The following is an 18,634-nucleotide window of genomic DNA, read 5'->3' as shown; positions in this document are numbered from 1 at the left end:
TTTTGAATTTTTTTTTTTTTTAAATGTGCTATAAAAATAGATCATCTACAAAACATTTATGCAAAGAAAAAATGAGTGTATAATGTCCCTTTAAAGGGACATAAAACTGCAAATAGAAAATGCTCTAATGTGCTAGAGCATTTTATTATTGCACTATTGTTTGCACATAACTGTGTTTAACAAATAACTTTCCAATTTACTTCTATTATCTAATTTGCTTCATTCTCTTAGTATTCTTTTGTTGAAGAAGCAACAATGCATTACTGGGAGATAGTTAACGCACTGTGTAAGCCAATAATATGAGGCATATGTGTGCAGCAACCAATCGGCAGCTCCTGAGCCCTACCTAGGTATACTTTTCAACAAAGGATACCAAGAGAACAAACAAATTGGATAATAGAAGTAAATAGGAAAATTGATTAAAATCACATGATCTATCTGAATCATGAAAGAAAAAAATTGTTTTGTGTCCCTTTAACTCTTCAACAAAGGATACCAAGAGAGCAAAGTAAATTTGAAGTATATTGAAAAATATCTTAAAATTGCATATTCTACCTGAATCATGAAAGTTTAATTTTGACTTTCAAGTCCCTTTTATTTGGTCTGGACTTATTCTCTTATCTGAGGTGTCTCACTAGCTTTACCTGTTTATAACATTTTAGGATCCTCTCAGCAACTTGGAGAGAGACCTGGCACTGCAGCGACAAATCACAGAAGCTGCACGGCGTCTTTACCTGGAAGATTCTCTTGCCAAACCAATCAGACGTCAGAGAAAGGAGGCGCTGAGGGCTGCTGAGCGGAAACTCATTGCACTAGAGGAAAGACTAAATCAAGAGCGCAGCCATGGGGGGAGCATAAGACTTGAAGGTAATGAAGCGAGAACTGCGAGGACGTTTGGGAAGAATTAAAAATAAAGGGCCAGATTATAAGTGGAGCACAAAATAACGCTTCTGCGAAAGCGAAATTTGCGCTCCACTTAGTAATACCAGTGTACGCAAATGTGCGCTGGTATTACAAGTGAGGTGCAATGCGAACACGACCTTGCATTCACATTGCACGGAAGCATTTCACTCACGAAAGCGTGCTTCCCATAGGCTCCAATAAGAGCTTCGTTCTCATGCCCACATCCGCCACTATTAACCCATAAATACTGCTTCGTGCAATTTTATTTCTAAAAGGCTCTAGACACATTTTTAGGGGGGCAGTTAGGGCACTTTTAAAACATTAACCAAAGGTCTAACAGTAGCAATAACCAGACACTTGTAATGGCTGGTTATTTATCGCACGCCCGCTTGTAAGTAATCTGGCACAAAGAGAAAGAAGACTGCTATATTGGAATAAGAGGAAAAGCAGATAGAAGTGTATTGGAAACAAATAGGTAGGGTTGCTCTACTAATCTGTTACTTTTTTGTGTGTTTTTTATAGATAGCAGTGTGTCTGAATCCAGCTCCTTGTCTGATGTCACAGTTCCTGAAGAAGGTGACGGAAAAAGTTACAATGGGGAGTGGGAGGCTGGGGAATGAATGGGGATGATGATTTTTTTTTCATATGAATGGTAGAATTTAAGTTCTTAACAGTTGTCAACTAATTCAAATGTTCCTATAGAACAAATATTAACATTTTAAATATTGATTGTTAAAGGGACACTAAAAATCAGAATTAAACTTTCATGATTCAGATAGAGAATGTAATTTTAAACAACTTTCCAATTCACTTCCATTATCCATCAGTGCTCAGTCTTTTTTTATATTTACATTTTCTGTGGCACCAGCTCCTACTGAGCATGTGCAAGAGTTTACAGTGTGTATGTATATAACTCTGTGATTGGCTTATGGCTGTCACATGACACACTGGGCATAGAATTAGAAGCAATCTTTCAAATTTCTCTGGAAAAAAAAATTCTTATTGCATTGTCTTTTTTTTATTATTATTGTGCATTTGTGGATTATGCAATACTAGTGTATTTAATGGTGCTTAACATTCCACATAGTAAATGTTCGTTACACTGAAGTTTAGAATTCACACAATGTTGGTTCACATTGATTGATACAATGAGAATAATCATTTGAATATTCAAATGTTAGATTTGATATGGAAAAGTTGCGTAATAATTTGCAAATTAACAAATGCAAATGTTTGACAAACTCAACATTTTTTTAGAGTGAATGAATACAGCCAATATTCCTTTTTTTTAAAATGAATATCCATCAACGCATCTGCCAGATTCACTTTTCAGCCACTGAACAATGGATCTTTGAGTATCAGTTGTTCACAAGTCTGCATTGTATGTTAGTTAAACCATACATTTTAGTAGCTTTTTACTAGGACATTTTCATGCAAATATGATTTCATACGAATGAGAGACAATTTAATGTAATTTATCTTTTCATGTTCTTTCCTGCAGATGATGCCCAGCGAGTTGGCCCTACAGTATCCCACTCGGTTACCCGTCCTCTCCCCCCTCAGACGCTAGAGGGATTACGTCCACTGTGGTATGAGAGTGACACTGAAAAATCTCCCCTTCGAAACAGTCCTTGGAAGGAATCCAGCTTGGACCTGCCTTATGAGAAGAAAGGAACGCGGAAATCACGGAGCCAAAGCAGGTGACATTGAAAATGATTCTCTGTTCTGCAGTTTAATGACTGTGTGTTGCTTATTAGACTTGAAGGCTGTGACAGAGAGCTAAGGGGCAATTTTTGGTTATACATTGACTGACAGAATGGGATGGGTTTGTCTATTCTTCAAAGGGTGACTGACACCATGACTTCGGACAGGCCTAACATGATTCCTGATATTTTTTTTATTTTTTTTTAGTAGTCCTGCTGTCACGCCATTACAAAGTCCCCAAGAAACCCCAGCAGTAAACGGCCATGTTAATTTTAGTCCTGCACTGAATATTGTGACCCTGTCAATACAAAGCAGCCCTGAAAGTGCTAACAGGAAGGGGATTTCACATTCAGTAAGGTAAGATGTTTATTCATTTATTTAGATGGAAGGTGTTGACCTCTTCTTTGTTGACGGGATGAAAGGGTCATTCATGGCAAAAAAATGTTTAAAATGAATATCAAAGAGCAGCAGTGTTGATACAATATTACACTTTTTGCATGAAAAAGGTTAAGTAACAGCTTTACAAACTGAAACTTGCAGGAAATGCATTTTTTGCAAAACTGATACCAAAGTGTCCATTGTTTGTTTTTAGTAGGGACCACTCACTCAGCTGTATTGGCTGACAAGGATAAGGTTCCACAAGAAAAAGTAGCTTTCTTTATTACAAGAACATCCATTAAAGGGACACTGAACCCAATTTTTTTCTTTCGTGATTCAGATAGAACATGCAATTTTAAGCAACTTTCTAATTTACTCCTATTATCAATTTCCCTTCATTCTCTTGATATCTTTATTTGAAAAATAAGACATCTAAGCTTTTTTTTTTTTTTTTTTTTTTTTTTTTTTTTTTTTTTTTTGGTTCAGGACTCTGGACAGCACTTTTTTATTGGTGGATGAATTTATCCACCAATCAGCAAGGACAACCCAGGTTGATCACCAAAAATGGGCTGGCATCTAAACTTACATTCTTGAATTTCAAATAAAGATACCAAGAGAATGAAGAAAATTTGATATTAGGAGTAAATTAGAAAGTTGCTTAAAATTTCATGCTCTATCTATATCACGAAAGAAAAATTTTGGGTTCAGTGTCCCTTTAAACTGTAATTTATTTTAACATCTTTCACTTAGATAATATTGAATACAATGGATTTTTTACACTCTTCTCCCTAAGATTTGTTTAATACCCCCCTTAATTTTCACTTCAACAGGGTCCAGAGTACTCAGGATCTAGCAGAACCCAGAGGACGCCCTCTCTGCCGTAGGGCAACCAGCTTCAATGCCACCTCCAATTCAGTGTTGACTCTTTCTCTCTCTAATCCTATGTACAACTCATCTAACATGCTAGACTGCAATGACAATATCCCTGAGTCACTCTGCCTTCCTCCCTCCTACAAGTTAGCCTTCTGCCCTGTTCCTACACATGGGGCTGTTCCTACACATGGGGAAGTGTATAGAGTTGTCCACACACCATTACCCATGGAGCATTCAAGAAGGTCAGGGCCCTCTAGGTCAGCGGTAACAGAGGAGCTTCAGTCCTGGCATGTTAGGGCCCGGATGAAAGGAACAGAAGGTCTGAGGCCAAGGTCACTTGATAGACAAGGAGCGATAAAGCTGCGCAGTGGAGCATCCTGGAGTCAACTGTCCCGTTCACAGACACAGAGGTTACAGGTAAGACATTTACTCAATATGGGGGTGACACAAAGAGTTATCCTATAAAATACTGTGCACTAGTTTATATTCCAGTTGTAAACTTAAAGGGACATGAAACCCAATTTTTTTTTCTTTCATGATTCAGATAGAGAATACAATTTTAAACAACTGAGGAGCAGAAGAGAATCTAAATTCTAGCTGTTGATTGGTGGCTGAATATATATATATATATATATATATATATATATATATCGATTGTGATTGGCTCACCCATGAATTCAGTTAGAAACCATTAGTGCATTGCTGCTTCTTCAACAAATGATACCAAAAGGATGAAACAAATTAGATAGTACAAGTAAATTAGAAAAAAAAAATTTCTGCCAAATTTGTTTTTTATCCCATGTTCCGGCCCCCTCTATCATGTGACAGACATCAGCCAATCACAGACTAGTGTATATATATTCTCTGTAAGCAATGTCAACATCAGATCTATTCCCCAAGACAATTAACCACAATTCAACTGTATCAAACACAGTAGATACACACACTTATGATTTGATTACCTATATTGAAAGTTCTAAATTGCTTATAGTTTTACAAACTTACCTATTGACCTTAAATTATATGTGCTATGTGTCTGCTACTCTCTATTACTACTGGCAAGTTTCCATCAACTTTCAATCACACCCATCTTAAAGAATACCTCCCAAGACCTAGCCTATTTCTCAAACTACCGCCCTATATCTCTATACCCATTAGCCACCCAACTACCTGAACAACTGGTTTACTACTCAGTATAAAAATAACATTTTCTCTAGACCCTATGTAATCTATTTACCCCACCCTGAAAAAAAATGTACTAAAATGATTAGTAACTTGCTCGCTGCCAAGTTTCAGGGGTTTTGCACTAATTCTTCCATATTTTTGTGCTTTTGTCCATATTATTGTCTTCTCAATACACGATTGTTAGCCTTGTTAATTAAATGCAATAATATTTAACATCATATTAACTTTAAATGAAAATAAATAAACGGAGTAATTGATAGTCATACTGAATTTTACATTCTCCTAATTTTTGTATTTTCTCGTCAAATATTCATACAATTACAAATTTCACACGTACAAAATTATAAAATTTATCTTCTACCCCTCCAGCATTACCATCTATCTTCAAAGTGCATAATTACTAACACAGCTTGACTATAATCCCATCTAAGTATTCATTTTGTATGACATTTATTTCAAGAACATATAAAACTTTTTTTCCACTTATCCTTCAGATAAAACTGATCCTAAATCCTGATTATATCAAAAAATGCCATACACACCTGAAAGACATTTTTTCTTTCATGATTCGGATAGAGCATGCAGTTTTAAACAACATTACAATGACTTCTTTTATGTAATTTACTTTATTTACTTGTTATCCTTTGTTGAAAAGCCTACCTAGGTAGATTTAGGACAAACAATGCACTACTGGGAGCTAACTGCTGATTGGCCGCAATTATGTGCTCCTTGTCATTGTCTCACCTGGTGTATTCAGCTAGCTCCAAGTAGAACATTGCTGCTTCTTCAAAAAATGACTGTATCACGAAAACCACATTTTCGCAATGAGATATATGAAAGTGTGTGTGTGTTGTATAAGAGTACTGTGGTGTGTGTATTGTGTGAGAGTTATGTAGTGTGTGTGTGTTGTATGAGTGTGTGTTGTATAAGTGTGTGGTGTGTTGTATGAGAGTTTGTGTGTGTGGTGTATGAGTGTGTGTGTGTGTTGTAAAAAAGGTAATAACACACACGTACAACACTTTCAAGTTTGACTACACACAGGTTTTTTACACACACATTTTAGTCACTTTACCAAAAATTGCAGCTATCATGTTTATATTACTTCAGAAATTTTCAGACCAAGCATATAAATAGGGTTGTGAAGGTGTGTGGTATTATTGCACTGGGTCTTGGGAAAAAAAGTTTAAAGAAACCTAATGTAGAGGGACAGTAAACACCTTGAGAATTTTTATAAAATATTAAGTTTAGACTTTAAGAATGCCTGGGATAAGCATAATGACACAACATTTAAATATAGTTTCATGATTTATTTTGCTTCCTTTTTATGTAATTAATGGGACAGTGTACTGGGATTTTATTTCCCTCCCATTTAATTTGTACCCAGTGATCCATTTTACCTGCTGGAGTGTATTAAATTGTTTAGAAATAGCTGATTTTACTTTTATTTTGTTGTTTGAAATAGCTGATTTTGTCTGTTGTATCCCAGTCTACACCGAAAATTGCAATACTTTAGTACTGGTTATAGCAAAGCTATGGAAACAAGAAGGTTTAGAAGTAATTACACTCTCAGTGGGAGATGAGACAAATAATAAATTGTTAATTTTTTAATATATATATATATATATATATATATATATATATATATATATATATATATATATATACTGTGTATATATATATATATATACTGTGTATATATATATATATATATATATATATATATATATATATATATATATACTGTGTATATATATATATATATATATATATATATATATATATATATATATATATATATATATATATATAGAGGAAATGATAAGGAGGATTTTGTGTAAATATAGAGAGATATGATAAGGAGGTCTGCTCTCTCTGGAAGCTCAGCCCATTTAATTGTCTTGTGGTTTCACATATAATAAACAGTTATTTAATTTAAAAAAATAAACCTAAAGGAAAATGTACCCATACACTTATTCTATGAAGCTGGTATAATATGTCATTTTATTTAAACAGATAAAGGATAAAAAAATGTTTTACAGTACACTCTGAGTATTGTGGCTTTCTCCAACATTGGTGTGTCCGGTCCACGGCGTCATCCTTACTTGTGGGAATATCTCTTCCCCAACAGGAAATGGCAAAGAGTCCCAGCAAAGCTGGCCATATAGTCCCTCCTAGGCTCCGCCCACCCCAGTCATTCTCTTTGCCGTTGCACAGGCAACATCTCCACGGAGATGGTTAAGAGTATGTGGTGTTTAGTTGTAGTTTTTTTATTCTACTATCAAGAGTTTGTTATTTTAAAATAGTGCTGGTATGTACTATTTACTCTGAAACAGAAAAAGATGAAGATTTCTGTTTGTGAGAGGAAGATGATTTTAGCAGACAGTAACTAAAATTGATTGCTGTTTCCACATAGGACTGTTGAGATGAAGTAACTTCAGTTGGGGGAAACAGTTAGCAGACTTTTCTGCTTAAGGTATGACTAGCCATATTTCTAACAAGACTGTGTAATGCTGGAAGGCTGTCATTTCCCCTCATGGGGACCGGTAAGCCATTTTTTTAGTCTCAAACAGAATAAAGGGCTTAATATGGGCTATAAAACTGGTAGACACTTTAATGGGCTAAATCGATTGCTTTATTTGGACATTTTATACATGTTCATGCTGATAATTCACACTTATAAACTTGGGGAACTTTTAACGTCAGGCACTATGTTAGACACCTTTTCCAGTCAGGAAGGGCCTTCCCAGTTGTAGGCTAAGCCTCATTTTCGCGCCATTACTGCGCAGTTGTTTTTGAGTGCAAGACATGCAGATGCATGTGTGAGGACCTGAAAGTAGTTGGAAAAGTTCCTAGAAGGCGTCATTTGGTATCGTATTCCCCTCTGGGCTTGGTAAAGTCACAGCAAAGGCTGTAGCTGGGACTGTATAGGGGTTAAATCTGTAACCGGCTCCGGTTTCGTTATTTTAAGGGTTAAAGCTCTGAAAATTGGTGTGCAATACTTTTAATGCTTTAAGACACTGTGGTGAAATTTTGGTAAATTTTGAACAATTCCTTCATATATTTTCACATATTCAGTAATAAAGTGTGCTCTGTTTAAAATTTAAAGAGACAGTAACGGTTTTGTTTTAAAACGGTTTTTGTGCTTTATTGACAAGTTTAAGCCTGTTTAACATGTCTGTGCCTTCAGATAAGCTATGTTCTATATGTATGAAAGCCAATGTGTCTCCCCCTTCAAAATTGTGTGATAATTGTGCCATAGCGTCCAAACAAAGTAAGGACAGTACTGCCACAAATAATGAAATTGCCCAAGATGATTCCTCACATGAAGGGAGTAGACATGGTTCTACATCATCTCCTTCTGTGTCTACGCCAGTTTTGCCCACGCAGGAGGCCCCTAGTACTTCTAGCGCGCCAATGCTTATTACCATGCAACAATTGACGGCTGTAATGGATAACTCCATAGCAAATATTTTATCCAAAATGCCTGCATATTAGAGAAAGCGCGATTGCTCTGTTTTAAACACTGAAGAGCAGGAGGGCGCTGATGATAATTGTTCTGTCATACCCTCACACCAATCTGAAGGGGCCATGAGGGAGGTTTTGTCAGATGGGGAAATTTCAGATTCAGGAAAAATTTCTCAACAGGCTGAACCTGATGTTGTGACATTTAAATTTAAATTAGAACATCTCCGCGCACTGCTTAAGGAGGTGTTATCTACTCTGGATGATTGTGACAACCTGGTCATTCCAGAAAAATTATGCAAGATGGACAAGTTCCTAGAGGTTCCGGTGCACCCCGACGCTTTTCCTATACCCAAGCGGGTGGCGGACATAGTGAATAAGGAGTGGGAGAAGCCCGGCATACCTTTTGTACCCCCTCCTATATTTAAGAAATTATTTCTTATGGTCGACCCAGAAAGGACTTATGGCAGACAGTTCCTAAGGTCGAGGGGGCAGTTTCTACTCTAAACAAGTGCACTACTATTCCTATCGAAGATAGTTGTGCTTTCAAAGATCCTATGGATAAAAAATTGGAAGGTTTGCTTAAAAAGATTTTTGTACAGCAAGGTTACCTTCTACAACCCATTTCGTGCATTGTTCCTGTCACTACAGCAGCGTGGTTCTGGTTCGAGGAACTAGAAAAGTCGCTCAGTAGAGAGACTCCATATGAGGAGGTTATGGACAGAGTTCACGCACTTAAGTTGGCTAACTCTTTTGTTTTAGATGCCGCTTTGCAATTAGCTAGATTAGCGGCGAACAATTCAGGGTTTGCAATTGTGGCGCGCAGAGCGCTTTGGCTAAAGTCTTGGTCAGCCGATGTATCATCCAAGACAAAATTGCTTAACATTCCCTTCAAGGGTAAAACTCTCTTTGGACCAGAATTGAAAGAGATTATCTCAGACATCACTGGGGGAAAGGGCCACGCCCTCCCACAAGATAGGCCTTTCAAGGCCAAGAATAAGTCTAATTTTCGTTCCTTTCGTAATTTCAGGAACGGACCGGCCTCTAATTCTGCATCCTCTAAGCAAGAGGGTAATGCCTCACAGTCCAAACCAGCCTGGAAACCGATGCAAGGCTGGAACAAGGGTAAGCAGACCAAGAAGCCTGCTACCGCTAACAAAACAGCATGAAGGAGTAGCCCCCGATCCGGGACCGGATCTAGTGGGGGGCAGACTCTCTCTCTTTGCTTAGGCTTGGGCAAGAGATGTTCAGGATCCCTGGACGCTAGAAATAGTTTCTCAGGGTTATCTTCGGGAATTCAAGGAACTACCCCCAAGGGGAAGGTTCCACATGTCTCACTTATCCTCAAACCAAATAAAGAGACAGGCGTTCTTACATTGTGTAGAAGACCTGCTAAAGATGGGAGTGATACACCCAGTTCCAATGACGGAACAAGGAATGGGATTTTACTCAAATCTGTTCGTAGTTCCCAAAAAAGAGGGAACCTTCAGACCAATTCTGGATTTAAAGATAATAAAAACAAATTACTCAGGGTACCATCGTTCAAAATGGAAACCATTCGAACGATTCTACCCACTATCCAGGAAGGTCAATTTATGACTACCGTGGATCTAAAGGATGCGTACCTACATATTCCTATCCACAAAGAACATCATCAGTTCCTAAGGTTCGCCTTTCTGGACAAACATTACCAGTTTGTGGCCCTCCCATTCGGATTAGCCACTGCTCTAAGGATTTTCACAAAGGTACTCGGGTCCCTTCTAGCGGTTCTAAGACCGAGGGGCATTGCAGTAGTACCATACTTGGACGACATTCTAATACAAGCGTCGTCCCTTTCAAAAGCAATGGCTCATACAGACATCGTTCTGGCCTTTCTCAGATCTCACGGATGAGAACATAGAAAAAAGTTCTCTGTCTCCGTCAACAAGAGTTCCCTTCCTGGGAACAATAATAGATTCCTTAGAAATGAGGATCTTTCTGACAGATGTCAGAAAGTCAAAACTTCTAAGCGCTTGTCAAGTTCTTCATTCTGTTCCACGTCCTTCCATAGCTCAGTACATGGAAGTAGTAGGGTTGATGGTTGCAGCAATGGACATAGTTCCTTTTGCGCGAATTCATCTAAGACCATTACAACTGTGCATGCTGAAACAGTGGAATGGGGACTATACAGACTTGTCTCCAGTGATTCAAGTAGATCAGAAGACCAGAGTTTCACTCCGTTGGTGGATATCCCTGGACCACCTATCCCAGGGAATGAGCTTCCACAGACCAGAGTGGGTCATTGTCACGACCGACGCCAGTCTAGTGGGCTGGGGTGCGGTCTGGGAATCCCTGAAAGCTCAGGGACTATGGTCTCGGGAAGAGTCTCTTCTCCCGATAAACATTCTGGAACTAAGAGCGATATTCAATGCTCTCAGGGCTTGGCCTCAGCTTGCAAAGGCCAGATTCATAAGATTCCAATCAGACAACATGACGACTGTTGCGTATATCAATCATCAGGGGGGAACAAGGAGTTCCCTGGCGATGAAAGAAGTAACCAAAATAATACAATGGGCGGAGAATCACTCCTGCCATCTATCTGCGATCCACATCCCAGGTGTGGAAAACTGGGAAGCGGATTATCTGAGTCGTCAGACATTCCATCCGGGGGAGTGGGAACTCCACCCGGAGATTTTTGCCCAGTTGACTCAATTATGGGGCATTCCAGACATGGATCTGATGGCATCTCGTCAGAACTTCAAGGTTCCTTGCTACGGGTCCAGATCCAGGGATCCCAAGGCGACTCTAGTGGATGCACTAGTAGCGCCTTGGACCTTCAACCTAGCTTATGTGTTCCCACCGTTTCCTCTCATTCCCAGGCTGGTAGCCAGGATCAAACAGGAGAGGGTCTCGGTGATCTTGATAGCTCCTGCGTGGCCATGCAGGACTTGGTATGCAGACCTGGTGAATATGTCATCGGTTCCACCATGGAAGCTACCTTTGAGACAGGACCTTCTTGTTCAGGGTCCATTCGAACATCCAAATCTGGTCTCCCTCCAGCTGACGGCTTGGAGATTGAACGCTTGATTCTATCAAAGCGTGGGTTTTCAGATTCGGTGATTGATACTCTGGTTCAGGCCAGAAAACCGGTAACTAGAAAGATTTACCATAAAATATGGAAAAGATATATCTGCTGGTGTGAATCAAAGGGATTCCCTTGGAATAAGGTAAAGATTCCTAAGATTCTTTCCTTTCTGCAAGAAGGTTTGGATAAAGGATTATCTGCGAGTTCTCTAAAGGGACAGATTTCTGCCTTATCTGTCTTACTACACAAACGACTGGCAGCTATGACAGATGTTCAAGCATTTGTTCAGGCTCTGGTTAGGATCAAGCCTGTTTACAGACCTTTGACTCCTCCCTGGAATTTAAATCTAGTTCTTTCAGTTCTTCAAGGGGTTCCGTTTGAACCTCTACATTCCATAGATATTAAGTTGTTATCTTGGAAAGTTTTGTTTTTGGTTGCTATTTCTTCTGCTAGAAGAGTTTCAGAGTTATCTGCTCTGCAGTGTTCTCCGCCCTATCTGGTGTTCCATGCAGATAAGGTGGTTTTGCGTACTAAGCCTGGTTTTCTTCCAAAGGTTGTTTGTAACAAAAATATTAACCAGGAGATAGTTGTACCTTCTTTGTGTCCGAATCCAGTTTCAAAGAAGGAACGTTTGTTACACAATTTGGACGTAGTCCGTGCTCTAAAATTCTATTTAGAAGCTACAAAAGATTTCAGACAAACATCTTCTCTGTTTGTCGTCTATTCTGGTAAAAGGAGAGGTCAAAAAGCGACTTCTACCTCTCTTTCCTTTTGGCTTAAAAGCATCACCAGATTGGCTTATGAGACTGCCGGACGGCAGCCTCCTGAAAGAATCACAGCTCACTCCACTAGGGCTGTGGCTTCCACATGGGCCTTCAAGAACGAGGCTTCTGTTGATCAGATATGTAAGGCAGCGACTTGGTCTTCACTGCACACTTTTGCCAAATTTTACAAATTTGATACTTTTGCTTCTTCGGAGGCTATTTTTGGGAGAAAGGTTTTGCAAGCCGTGGTGCCTTCCGTTTAGGTAACCTGATTTGCTCCCTCCCTTCATCCGTGTCCTAAAGCTTTGGTATTGGTTCCCACAAGTAAGGATGACGCCGTGGACCGGACACACCATTGTTGGAGAAAACAGAATTTATGCTTACCTGATAAATTACTTTCTCCAACGGTGTGTCCGGTCCACGGGCCCGCCCTGGTTTTTTAATCAGGTCTGATTAATTATTTTCTCTAACTACAGTCACCACGGTACCATATGGTTTCTCCTATATTTTTCCTCCTGTCTGTTGGTCAAATGACTGGGGTGGGCGGAGCCTAGGAGGGACTATATGGCCAGCTTTGCTGGGACTCTTTGCCATTTCCTGTTGGGGAAGAGATATTCCCACAAGTAAGGATGATGCCGTGGACCGGACACACCGTTGGAGAAAGTAATTTATCAGGTAAGCATAAATTCTGTTTTTCTATTCTTATAAATTGAAATGTACCATTGCTGACTTCTCAAGTCTTACCCTGCTACATATCTGACCCTAATTGGCTAAAGGAGTCAATTTAGCAGTGTACCGGAAGAGCAGACCTCTATAACTCATCACTCTCTATACACACACACACAAACAAAAAGCTTCCTTGTCTTATCTTTGTATGTATTCACAAAGCCCAATACGTATCATTTTTGTATCCATCTCTCCCATTCCTACTTGAGAGTATGATTTCTGCAGCTGCTTTTCTGTAGCCATTTCTGCAGTATTGAAATTTCCAGTATAGGTGGAGATTTCAACAGGAAAAAGTAGCTATTTCAAATGACAAAATAAACGAAGAGAAGCAATTTGTATATAATTAATACATTACAGCAGATCAAATTTATAATCGGAAACACATTACAGTGGAGAAAATGTTACGGTACACTGTCCCTTTAAACGCACATTAAATTAGGCTCTTATTTTCAACACGTTTTATCTGAAGCAACATCCCAACACCAACCTGCAATATTCCATCAACAGGCCCAGTTACTCCCTCTGCCACCCTCTGCATCTTCCATCCAGCCACCGAGAATGAAGTTTCCTCCTTACTATCTTCCTCACGCCTCACTACCTGCCCGCTCGACCCTATCCCTTCCCATCTAATACCTTACCCACTTCTTCAACCTATCTCTCTCTACTGGCTCATTCCCATCTTTTTTCAAACACACAAAAGTCACTTCCAAACTCAAAAAAACCTCCTTTGACCCTAATTCTCCTGAAAGCTACCACCCCATATCACTGCTTCCACTAACATCAAAACCCCTTGAAAAACTAGTTTACAATCGCCTAACCCACTTCCTGTCCGCCAACTCCTTGCATGACCCCCTGCAATCCGAATTCCGCCCCAAACACTCAACTGAGACTGCCCTTACCAAGGTTACTAACGATCTTCTCTCTGCTAAAAATATTGGCCACTACTCCATACTCATCTTACTTGATCTCTTAGCTGCATTCAACACAGTTGACCACCCCCTCCTCCTACAGACCCTTAGCTCTTTTGGCCTCTGTGACACTGCTCTTTCCTGGATTCACTCTTATCTTTCTCACAGGTCTATTTCGGCGACTCCTCCTCTCCAATGCCACTGTCTGTTGGAGTACCTCAAGGATCTGTTCTGGGTCCTCTACTCTTCTCCATTTATACTTCTTCGCTGGGTAAACTTATCAACAGTTATGGCTTCAAATATCACTTCTATGCTGATGACACCCAGATCTACCTCTCCACCCCTGCTCTCTCTCACTCTGTCCTTTCTCATGTCAGCGACTGCTTATCTGGTATTTCTTCCTGGATGGCCTCTCACCACCTAAAGATTAACATGTCCAAGACTGAGCTTCTTCTTATCCCCCCTCAAGCTCTAAGCCGACTTGTGACTTCTCTATCTTTGTTGACGGCATCACCATTTCCCCATCGCCCCAAGTCCACTGCCTCAGAGCTACACTTGACTCAAATCTATCCTTCGCCCCCCATCTCCAATCGCTTTCTACATCCTGCCGCAACCATCTACGCAACATTTCCAAGATTCAACATTTTCTGTGCGCTAACACCACAAAGCAAATAATCCACTCCCTTGTTATTTCCCGACTTGACTACTGCAATAACCTACTTACTGGCCTTCCTCTTTCCCGCCTCTCCACCCTTCAATCCATCCTAAATGCCTCTGCCAGGCTGATCCACCTTTCCCATCACACTGTATCTGCTGTACCTCTCTGCGAGTCCCTTCATTGGCTCCCCATACACAGCAGAATAAAATTCAAACTTCTCACCCTTGCATGCAAAGCGTTTACCAACACTGCTCCCCTCTACCTATCCTCTCTAATCAACAAGTATACTCCAGCCCGCCCACTAAGATCCAACAATGACCTGCTCCTTGCATCTGCGACTATCACCTCCTCTCATGCTAGACTGCAGGACTTCTGTCGTGCAGCACTTACCCTCTGGAACACTCTCCCTTGTGCTGTCAGGCTTTGCCCTAATCTTTCTTCCTTTAAATGCTCTCTGAAAACTTTTCTGTTCTGAGAAGCCTACCACCCAACTCAATAATATTTCTCTTACCTAACAAAATTTCCCTCATCTAACTCTACATTAACATCTTTCTCAATCTTGCAGTCCTCGCCTACTGTTTCTCAACCTCCTACCCTTCTGGATTGTAAATTCCCACGGGAATAGGGCCCTCAATTCCTCCTATATGTGTTTGGAAATGTTGTCCTGTCTCTTAGAAGTTTTATATTATTGTTTTATTTAAGTGAACTGTATCCATGGACAGCGCTGTAGAATATGATGGCACTTCATAAATAAAAAATAATAATAATTTCATATGATTTCAAATTTAGTAAACAATGTAGCACTGCAGCAAGTAAGGCCAGCAGAATGTTTGGATGTATACAGATCATTAGATAGGCCTTATCTTGTGTATTGTTTTCAGTTCTGGAGGCCATATCTTCACAAAGATATAAACAAACTTGAATCTGTGCAAAGAAGGGCTACCAAAATGGTACATAGTCTAAAAAATAAAACCAGGAAAATTTCAATTACCTAAATATGTATAGCTTAGACTCTAAGCTATACATATTTAGGTAATTGAAATTTTCCTGGTTTTATTTTTTAGACTATGTACCATTTTAAGCCTTAGAGGATAGAAGGGAAAGAGGTGACATGATAGCAACTTTCAGGTATATTAAAGGGCTTAGTAAAACTGAAGCTTGGAGTATTTTACATAAAAATTCAAGAACAAGGGGTCATGATCTCAAGCTCATAGTGATTGATTCATGGAATAAACTTAACCCCTTAAGGAACGGATATTTCAGACAAAAACTTCCCCCCCAAAAGACCAGAGCATTTTTAGCAGTTTTGCTCTCACTACATTTAAAGGGCCATGATACCCACATGTTGAAACACTTGAAAGTGATGCAGTATAGCTGTAAAAAGCTGACTAGAAAATATCACCTGAACATCTCTATTTAAAAAAGGAAGATATTTTACCTCAAAATGTCCTAAGTATTCACCCATTGTAAAGGACTTTAAGCAGCAAATTGGTTTATCTGTCCCGGGAAAATCTCATGAGATCACAGTAAAAGAGTTCATGACCTCAGCACTGTTGATGCTGATTGGTTGCTGTTCATTTCTTCATTTATTTATTTTTTACCTGCAGCTGGACAGCAGCTGAAGTATAACTTTTTACACAGCAATTACTCTACTGAGCTGAGGATATTGTGAGGTAAAATATCTTCCTTTTCTACATAGAGATGCTCAGGTGATATTTTCCTGTCAATTTTTTACAGTTATGTTGCATTACTTTCAAGTGATTAAGCATATGAGTATTATGTCCCTTTAACCAGAAATAGAGCCTTTTTTATATATATTTACCTTTCAAAACTATATACATATTTTTTTTTAGTAGACAACCCAAATTATTGATCTAGGCCCATTTTTGTATATTTCATGCAACCATTTCATTGCCAAATGCGATCAAATAAAAAAAATTGTTAACTTTTTCACAATTGTAAGTTTCTCACTGAAATTATTTACAAACCGCTTGTGCAATTATGGCACAAATGGTTGTAAATGCTTCTCTGGGATCCCCTTTGTTCTGAAATAGCAGACATATATGGCTTTGGCATTGCTTTTTGTTAATTAGAAGGCCACTAAATGCCGCTGCGCACTACACTTGTATTATGCCTAGCAATGAAGGTGTTAATTAGGTAGCTTGTAGGGTTAATTTTAGCTTTAGTGTAGAGATCAGCCTCCCACCTGACACATCCCACCCCCTGATCCCTCCCTGACCCCTCTCAAACAGCTCTCTTCCATCCCCCACCCCACAATTGTCACCCCATCTTAAAGGGACACTGCACCCACATTTTTTTCTTTCGTGATCAGATAGAGCATGCAATTTTAAGCAACTTTCTAATTTACTCCTATTATCAAATTTTCTTCATTCTCTTGGTATCTTTATTTGAAATGCAAGAATGTAAGTTTAGATGCAGGCCCATTTTTGGTAAACAACCTGTGTTGTTCTTGCTGATTGGTGGATAAATTCATCCACCAATAAAAAAAGTGCTGTCCAGAGTACTGAACCAAAAAACCCCTGAGATGTCTTCTTTTTCAAATAAAGATAGCAAGAGAACAAAGAAAAATTGATAATAGGAGTAAATTAGAAAGTTGCTTAAAATTGCATGCTCTATCTGAATCCCAAAAGAAAAATATTGGGTTCAGTGTCCCTTTAAGTACTGGCAGAAAGTCTGCCAGTACTAAAATAGAAAGGCCAGTCTGCCAGTACCCAATTTGCTGTAAATTAGGCAATTAAAAAATAAAATAAAAATGAAACTATTATTTTTTTCTGTAGTGTAGCTGCCCCCCCTCAATACACCCCCCTCTCCCAGATCCCTTGCCGTCAACTGATCCCACATAGGAACCCCCTCATTGCCCCTCCTCCCTCCTTCCTCCTCAGTGACGCACTTATTTTATTTATTTTTTTATCCCTGTAGTGTGGCTTTGCGGTTCCACCCATTCCCGCCCCCTACAGCGAGGGGGGCATGCAGAAATAGCGCAATCTCGTTATTTTGAGCGAGATCGTGGCAGAGAGAAGCCCAGGACTGCACATCGCTGGTCCTTAAGGACATAACGACCAGCGTCGTACGGCGCTGGTCGTTAAGGGGTTAAACAAGAGGCAGTAATGACAAACACTGTGGGGGACTTTAAGAATGCCTGGGATAAGCATAAGGCTATCCTACAAACTAGAAAAGTTTATACTTTTTAGGAAATATCGGGCAGATTTGCTGGGCCTATGGTTCATACCTGCTGTCAAAATCTAAGTTTTAAGGCCCCTTTGCACTTAACATTAGCTTTAAAGTGAAATTGAACAGGTCTAGCTATATCGATGCATAAAATATTTTCACAATTGCATAAAATGCAATAATTTAAACACGATAAAATATTTTTTTTTACAAAAAATAAATAAAATAAATGTTATATTGAAACTAGCAAGTAATAAAAGTTTGTGCTCAACCTGAAATTAGGGAGAGATTGCAAGGAAAAATGCCTCTTTAACATGCACGCATGCACATATTCAAACGCATGCACACAGACACACATGTACTCTCACACACGCACACACACACACACGTGTGTATATATATATATATATATACACACAAACCGAAAAAGAAATATACAAATATGTATAACAAGTATCCAGATGTCTAGTGCAAGCAAGACAGATATATATTTAAACACACAACCACTTAGGGTGTGGTGTAGGTACAGGGACATCACAGGATTTAACATGAAACATAAGCGTCACATAGGGAACAGCAGCATGTCTGTACAGGAGGACTGATGTCACACACCCTATATATAGAAACAATGTCCTCTACATATATCTGTTTGCTCATATCAGGCATTTGTGTTATTGTTAAAAAGGGACACTCAAGTCAAAATAAACTTTTATGATTCAGATAGAGTATGCAGTTTTAAGGCACTTTACAATTTACTTCCATTATCAAATTTTGCACAGTCTTTTTATATACACACTTTCTGGGGAACAAGATCCTACTG

The 18,634-nt window shown here is 39.2% G+C and overlaps 1 protein-coding gene across 2 annotated transcripts in view; it reads left to right on the top strand.

Annotated features, from left to right (window-relative positions):
- Positions 1 to 18,634, top strand: part of INAVA (innate immunity activator) — a 66,190-nt gene that overhangs the window by 35,153 nt on the left and 12,403 nt on the right. For both annotated transcript variants that reach the window (XM_053706865.1, XM_053706866.1), the window contains 5 exons: positions 663 to 867; positions 1,426 to 1,479; positions 2,405 to 2,603; positions 2,815 to 2,964; positions 3,816 to 4,275. In XM_053706865.1, coding sequence (XP_053562840.1) covers positions 663 to 867; positions 1,426 to 1,479; positions 2,405 to 2,603; positions 2,815 to 2,964; positions 3,816 to 4,275 — 1,068 coding nt within the window. The remainder of the gene's footprint in view (positions 1 to 662; positions 868 to 1,425; positions 1,480 to 2,404; positions 2,604 to 2,814; positions 2,965 to 3,815; positions 4,276 to 18,634) is intronic.

The sequence above is a fragment of the Bombina bombina genome, chromosome 3 (assembly GCF_027579735.1).
Source record: "Bombina bombina isolate aBomBom1 chromosome 3, aBomBom1.pri, whole genome shotgun sequence".
NCBI classification, from domain to species: domain Eukaryota; kingdom Metazoa; phylum Chordata; class Amphibia; order Anura; family Bombinatoridae; genus Bombina; species Bombina bombina.
This window is presented reverse-complemented; position numbering and strand designations above follow the sequence as displayed.